This window comes from Lygodium microphyllum, unplaced genomic scaffold (genome assembly GCF_053477565.2).
Source record: "Lygodium microphyllum isolate KBCC unplaced genomic scaffold, Lygodium_microphyllum_v1.1.10 scaffold_267, whole genome shotgun sequence".
NCBI classification, from domain to species: domain Eukaryota; kingdom Viridiplantae; phylum Streptophyta; class Polypodiopsida; order Schizaeales; family Lygodiaceae; genus Lygodium; species Lygodium microphyllum.
Window position 1 is genome coordinate 84,798 of NW_028229748.1, and position 8,032 is coordinate 92,829.

The 8,032-nt window shown below is 40.5% G+C and overlaps 1 protein-coding gene across 3 annotated transcripts; it reads right to left on the reverse strand.

Moving 5' to 3' along the window:
- Positions 1-897: 897 nt before the first annotated feature.
- Positions 898-7,505, reverse strand: LOC148008218 (uncharacterized). 3 transcript variants are annotated; one of them, XM_087674422.1, is made up of 8 exons: positions 4,271-7,505; positions 3,736-4,162; positions 3,272-3,452; positions 3,049-3,165; positions 2,913-2,957; positions 2,699-2,815; positions 2,337-2,534; positions 898-2,249 (listed from the first exon to the last, which is right to left on the reverse strand). In XM_087674422.1, the coding sequence occupies exons 2-7, from the start codon at positions 3,837-3,839 to the stop codon at positions 2,412-2,414; spliced, it is 687 nt and encodes a 228-aa protein (XP_087530548.1). In that variant the 5' UTR covers positions 3,840-4,162; positions 4,271-7,505; the 3' UTR covers positions 898-2,249; positions 2,337-2,411. The 3 variants fall into 3 exon arrangements, with proteins under 3 accessions (XP_087530548.1, XP_087530550.1, XP_087530547.1); XM_087674424.1 differs by having other exon boundaries at positions 3,736-3,821; positions 4,003-7,505; XM_087674421.1 differs by having other exon boundaries at positions 3,736-7,505.
- Between the last annotated feature and the right edge of the window lie 527 nt (positions 7,506-8,032).

Genomic DNA, 8,032 nt, shown 5'->3' on the forward strand with positions numbered 1-8,032 from the left:
GTTATGGTAGATTACTTCCATGGTTTTGGCTAGTCTAATACTTAGAGAGGTGGTTGCTCCATGTCTAGATATTATTCCCACCACCCCTATTGTGCCCACTTTGTGAGCCTCTTCTTGTTCTTGTCACTTTTCCTTTGTCGCTTCTTGGCTTCATCCATATTTGTTACTTGTTTCTAATTTTGCTTGGCTAGCTTGAAGGCCCATTGTAAATATCGTCTCATTAATTCAAATATCTTCACACACGCACACACACGTGCGAGAGAGAGAGAGAGAGAGAGAGAGAGAGAGAGAGAGATTTACGGAAAAAAAAAGAGAGACACAAACAGACAGACAGACAAAGAAAGAGGACCTTTTGTGGATATTTGACACCCTTATTTTCTATTATCTCCACTTAATTTATAAATGGTACATTATATAGTTCTACACAAGGTACTGGCTAGACCTTAGGCCGTGACGTTAGGCCATTGGCCTTTACCCCAACATTATGTCATCCCATGTTGTCTTGAATTATAACAATTTAAAGAAACTAGATGATATTTGTTGTTGCTCCATATCATAGCATACTCCTAAGTGTAAGATAGAAGTACAAGTAGATTTAAACCCAATCAACGTAAGTGTTGCCAAGGTTTCAAGAAAGGAATGCTTCATATGAGATTCATACACCAAAACCTATTTTATAAAACTTTAGAAATGACAAGAAGTAAGTTTCATGCGAAAACTTTACTACATGCAATGTTAGTATTACATTAGCTCGAAACATGCTAATCAAGGGAGTCCAAACTTGAACTTACAAATAAAATTCATGTGACCCAAAGTGAACTTGAATTAAGAGACATTCAACTCTAACCTCGATTCTAGAAGACGAATATTAAGGAGTAACTTGTAAAGTTTGTCAATCATAAGAGTAATATTCAAGTATACAAGTCATAGACCATCCACTTGAGTGTAGTAATAGGGGTGGTTTATGAACGTGACGCTAAGTGTATTAAGAGGCGCACACTAAAGAGTTCAAGTAGTCACATAGGTGATTACGCTATACAACTTACACCCAATGCAAGCTCCGTCCTATAGATGGCGAATTGTAGACCCTTCTTGCCAACATCCATTCAACATTTAAATGATATGTAATCACTGACAAATCCATAATATGAGTCGTCTGGACTCTGCAACAGCCTAAAACAAGCAGCAATTCCAAGGCAAGGGTGCAAGCCGTGGCCTCTCAAGATCTTTGACAGCAAAAGAAATTAGTAGTCTACTGTCTTGGACATCCAAGCTTGACAGTTGTTCTTATCGAAATTCAAAGGCGGTGTGTTATTAGACATTGTCTACATGCACAGACTCTGATTCTGCAATCCGACGCAGAAAATGACCACATGCTCTGTTACACTCCAAAATGAATAAAAATCTTGCAGAATGATCCTTCTACAACCACAAACATGCATCCAATCCTTCAAGTCTATGCACAGCAAGCACAATATCAGGAAATGGCCCAAATGGCCAAAATTGTGGATATTTGAGATCTTCCCGTCCAAACATTGTACAGCCTACAAAAGCTTCAGTATTTTGACCGACAAATGAAATAATCTCCATTTGATATCTCACACACACCGCATATCCACCCACATTCTTGGGTTCAATTACTGCTTTTTATTCCCATCACTGGATCACCACGTTCATAGGACATGTGCTCACCCTACCAATTGAGCCACACTGGTTTACATTGGGATAAAGTTTCCACTGTATCCATCTCAGGGCTCGGCAGTTCTTTCTTAGGTTCTTTTAGTTTGGATACAGAGAACATAGAAGTTAGGTGATGAATCAACATAGATAAGTTGTAGACAGAGGCATAACAAGTCGGAAGTATTGGACATGTGGATCTGTTGTCGAGAATTAGTCGAAACGGAACTAGTTTGAATCTATAGCTTCTAGTGCTTCGGATAAAGATATTTGGCCCAAAATACAAGTTTTAGAGAACGTTATATCCAATGCCCAAGTATTGCAGGGCTTAAAGATACACGAATTGAGCTACAAGACTTGGCCCATACAGAAGATTGAAATCACCAAAAATGTTACTGGTGTTAGATTTCGAAGAGTGACCATTGAAATTACCTTCAGAGAATTGCGAAGACTTGCTAAAAATAGTCTGCCTTGATCAGATATAGTAGAACCATTAGAACACTCCCTCTAGCTCCCCAGCTTGTAGCATAACTTTACCAGTGCTTTCTTCCAAATCCTATGCACAGGAGAAGCTGAAACCAAGAGAAAAGGAACACTTACTATACAAAACACGATTGACATCCTTTCCCCTCGTGAATTTTGCATAAAAGTTTACTCACCAGAGTATTGGCTCCTTTCTGCATATAAAGGGTGGCACATGCGTGCATGCCCATCTTCATACACGAGGAAATATTTCAGGTCAGCATACTCAAGTAAAACTTCATGTTGCTGTAGTCATCCAACAAAGGATTGAAGCCATCTTTTGTCCTGGTCCTCGAAACTTCAGCATGCTGGACCATGAACTGAGCAGAAGACATCTGAAAAAGGAAAAGGAAACTCTTCAAACCTTCAAAAACCTGTTTGGTCCAAAACATTCCCACCTCAGGGGAAGAGAATTTGCAGGAAAATATCTGAAAGTCCTTTTAAACACACACACACACTCTCCCTCTCCAAAACAACCCCGCCTTGGGATCAAGCTTACTATAGAGGATTTGCGTGGTCCTTTGCAAACTGGTCCAGAGGTAAACGTATGATGACAATACTGATCCAGGTCTCTTAACAGCCGAAAATCTGTTGGGAAAAATATGTCTGCATCTCCCTGGGGTTTTAACATGACAGCCGACAGAATCGTCTTTGTAAATCCAAACCTTAACTTCAGAAGTTTTTAAAGCCAGATTAGGTGGCAAAACAATCACCTGTACATCAAGATACGTTGAGAGATCCCTGGTGACACCATCTTTCTGCGACAGGCAAACCAGGTTTGATCTTCAACCACAAGAAACGTGCCAAACAAGAGCGAAGCCAATAGAAAAACATACAGAACGTGCATGCCTTTCTAGCCACCAAGGGAGCGCCATCCCCTTCAACCTTCACATCTGGAAGTATGCTGAAGTCACTGGCAATCAGAGCCATGTTGGGTCGTACCGCATACAATGCCTCCAAGAGTTTCTGCCATTTTATGACAGGCAATGTAAAAAGACAAAAGCAAAGAAGCAGAAGATTTTTAAATGGATTCTCTTGAGAAGCATGGGTCTTTGCGATATTTGGCACTTACCAAGCTGCCCGTAGGAATCCAAGTCTTCTGTGAGCTGAAGAAAAGCCTAGAAAATAAGTGTTTAAAGACCCTGGTCCACGGCAAAGCAACCTTGGACTTCTTCTCCATGATATCGATGCAACGTTGTATCAGAGGATCTTGCAACGGCTGGTAAGTTTCAGCATAAGTTACACAGCTGGACCTACTTGCCAAACAAGATGGACATTCATTAATGTAAGAACAAAGTGAGAAGATGCTGAGGAATGAAGTGCAGAAGAAACAAACTCTGCCCTTTATTGTATGTACCAATTGTTGAGAAGAGTCAGAAAAGGGTAAGAAAAGAGAGAAGGATTCTAAGGAAATTTTTTAAGGCAGTGGAAGAGACTATGACATGCCCTAGAGTACCTAGTGTTCTAAAAACCCAAAGAAACTTTCCATTTTTTTGTTGATCTAAACAGTCCTTGGGGTTCAAGAGGAAGGACAACCTTTTTTCTTCTTTTATGCGAGTCTCGAGCCAAGGACTACTGAAGGTTTCCTTATAAATAAGGTCATGCGGTTGGTTATCTAGCACCTGTAGACACAAGCACATCAACCTCTTTTACTTATCTAGTACCTGTAGACAAGAGCACATCAACCTCTTTTACTTTTAAAAGTAAGCATGTAAAAAGGATCTTTTAGATTGTTTATATGGATGTACAATTTTGGCTTTAACTATTCACACAAAAGTCGAAACTTGAAAGGGCAAGTTGAACCTTTGACACCATGTGTTTGGGGAGATCTGATTCACTATTGATATAATCTGTTTTATCAGAAACAATATCCTCCCGGTTGCATCTGCTCAAGAACTCCCAAATTCTTGCACAAAATGATCAATACATTTGCCTTTTATCTTCTCAGATTATCTGGTGGATTCTGGCACATTTGTGATTGTGAAACTTTTAGAACGTTCTTCTTGTGAGTAGAATGCGATAGATGAAAACAAGCCATATCTTGCTCATCCAAAAGCTTTACCACACACACCAAGTATGGCTCACTCTATTGGCTTGATGTCAAGAAGCCCCATTCCTGCTCCTAAACCTGGTGGCTTGCTGGCCCAAAGAGGAAGAAATCCGAAGATTATGAGATGACTATCTTTAGGAGGTTTTAACAATCCACATAAAAATACAGACTGCACTCGAGAATTTAATTAATTAATTATAGTAACTGCTTAGGCTGGAAGAAAGTGGCTAATCCCATGCAAACTGTATTTACATCTTGGTACATCAACTTGCACAAGATCATAGAATCGATGCAAATTATATTTATATGCGGTACAATGACTTGCATAGCATAATAAACTGGATAGACCTCACCATGCATAATGCCATATCCATGAAAGCCCGATCTCTTTTGCATTTGGCCACAACATTATGCTTGAGCTGTGTATGAAAACAATCATGCATTTTGCACATGTCATCCAAGAACTGAAGTGAAGGATTTGAGACAGAGCTTCCTCTACACTTCAATGGAGATGCAGTAGGTTGAGAGAGAAGAGAGAAGACACAGCATTTGTGGGTACAATGACTTGTACCTCTTTAGGTTTTTCAAATAGATATATGAAACATAGTACAATACCCATAAAGGGTATGTTCACCCGTGTAGGGTGCAGGCACAATGGCCCTTTATTCCCAACAACCTCCCACCTAAATGCAACATGCCTGAAGGTAGAAGAAAGCATCAGCAAAGTCTAAGTATGTACAAAGCTAAAAACACCTATACCTATCCAACTCCCATCATCTCGCAGCAATGAGCCAACCGCTCTGTTGGAAGACCCTTCGTGAGAAAGTCCACAGGGTTATCATCTGTATGTACCTTGACAAGCTCAATGCTCTTGTTGTCGAGTACATCCCTCATAAAATGATACTTCATTGTATGTGCTTTGTCTTTGCATGAAAGATAGGATTCCGTGCTAGCATGATAGCACTCTAACTATCACAATGGAGGATAGGAACCTCTGTAATGCCAAGCTCTCCCACCAGATGTGAAACCCATAAAGCCTCCTTGCATACCTCAGTGGCAACCACATACTTTGCCTCTGTAGTAGACAATGTGACACGCTTCTACATCCTGGATATCCAAGAGACTAATCCCCTTGTGAAGGTGCTTGAAGTATACTTCCTGCAGTCAGAATGACCAGCGTAGTCTGCATCCATAAATCCAATGACAGATCCTGCAGTCAAAATGACCAACATAGTCTGCATCCATAAAGCCAACGACAGATGCCTTATGCTTTCCAAAGCAGACGCACAAATCCTTTGTGCCCTTAAGATATCTCATGATACCCTTCACTGCTTCCCAATGCTTTTTGCCAGGATGTGCCATGTACCTACTAACCACTCCCACCGCAAATACTATGTCAGAACGTGTAGCAACCATAACATACATCAAGCTACCAACAGCTCAGGCATACAAAATCTTGGTCATTTCAGCCTTTTCATCATCAGATGTAGGGCTGTCCTCTACACTAAGTTTCACATATGGAGGCAATGGTACACCAATCGCTTTCCCTACCTCCATATTGAAACGCTGCAAAATCTTGGAGACATACTCCTATTGTGACAGATAGAGAAGACCCTTCGATCTATCCCTAAGTATATGCATCCCAAGAATATGATTTGCCTCACCGAGATACTTCATGTCAAAACTATTGTATAGGCTTTGTTTCAAGGTGTCCAAAGCATGAACATCCTTGCCTGCAATCAACATGTCATTCACATACAAAACCAAGAGAATAAAGCTGTCATCTACTGCCTTCTAGATGTGTAAGCAATGATCCACTTGACTCCTGTTGTACCCTTGAGACTGCATGAATGTATCAAACTTATGATACCATTCTCGTGGTGCCTATTTAAGTCCATACAAACTCTTGTTGAGTTTACATACTATCTTTTATTTTCCCTTTGTAACAAAACCCTCAAGCTGCTACATATAGATGCCCTGATGCAAATCACCATATAAGAAAGCAATCTTTACATCCATCTATATATGTTCCATATCCTCAAATGCAACCAAACCCAAGATGGTCCGTAAAGTAGTCATTTTGACTACAAGAGAGAAGATTTCATTAAAATCAATCCCATGTTTTTGCTTGTACCCCTTTGCAACAAGCTGTGCTTTGCACTTTGATGAGGAACCAAAAGTGACTTTCATCTGATAAACCAATTTGAATGGAAGTACTTTCTGCCCTTTATGCAAATGCACCGAATCTCAAGTGCCATTATTCTCTAGAGATTCCATCTTTGACAACATACCCTTATGCCATTTCTTATTGTTCTATATGTCCATTACTTCCTCGAAACATGACGCTTCACCACAGTCTATCACCATGACATAATCAGCAGCATACTGAGCACCAGGAACAAACCTATCCAGTTGTCTTGGTATTCGAGTCGACCTATGGACCGAAGGTTCAGGTTTTCCAAGCTATTGGGTGTACAAATCTGCATTTACAACTTGCTGTCCAAAAATTTCAGCATGCTGTCCTGCCAGTTCCGGCTATCCTAATTGCATGTTTTCCTAGTAAGACTGTGGTATATCATGGGCAACTTCTTGCTAATCATTTTCAGTATCAACCCTTCTGACCTCCTCTGTCTTTTCAAGCTGTTTATGCATGCGGTCTTCCCAAAAGATAACATCATTGCTACGTACAACTTTCCTTTTCTCAGGATCCCATAATCTATATCCCATTTCACCCTCGTCACCATATCCTAGGAAAATGCATTTACAAGACTTTGGTTCAAGTTTGCTACATTATTCCTTGTGAATGTCCACAAAGGCCTCGCAGCCAACCACTCTCAAATGAGCATATGAAGGTGGCTTCCCCGACCACACTTCCTGCGGGGCTCTTGCCTCCAAAGACATGTTCGGTAACCGATATACCAAATGTATGGCTATCATAACAGTCTCTGCCCGAAATCCATGAGGTGATGCAACATGAGACACCATAGTATGGACCTTGCCCTAAATGGTCATGTTCATATACTCTACAACACCGTCTTGAAGCGGATTATGAGGGGCACTGGGCTCTCTCTTTATCCCTTACTGTCACAAAAGTCCTGAAAAGCTTCAAACACATTCCCCACTATTTTCAGTACAAAGGCATTTTAATGTCTTACCAGTTATATTTTTAGCAAATGACAAGAATTTCTTGAATTTATCCAAGGCCTTGTCCTTACAACAGATAGGATACGCCCATATTTTGCATGTAGCATCATCAACAAGAGTGATAAAGTACTTCTTTTTCCTAGAGACAACTTTGGCATTTGACACATCTGAATGTACCAACTCTAAGGGAGAAGACTTCAATAAAGAGACTTCTTATGTAATGCTTGAGCATGTTTACCATAGACACAATGATCACAATGGTCAAAATCAACATACCTCAAACACAACAAATAACCCAAATGAGAAAACACTTTCATTCCAATTTGACTCATGTGTCCCAACCGGCCATGCCACAAAGAAACACTTGGTTGCTCGGTCATGGCGACTATATGGTCACACCCACTAGACACATACAATAGATACAGAGTATCACTCTTAGAGCCTCTAGCAATGATTCTAGATCCCTTACGTATCTTCCATTTGCCATCCCCAAAAGTAGTGTGATAGCCTTCGTCATCTAGCTACCCTGTGCTTAATCAAACTCTTCGAGAGCTGGGATACAAACGTCACATGATGCAAGGTGAATATTGAACAGTGCTGAAATTCCAGCTGCATATACTGCCAATCCCTGCAATATCA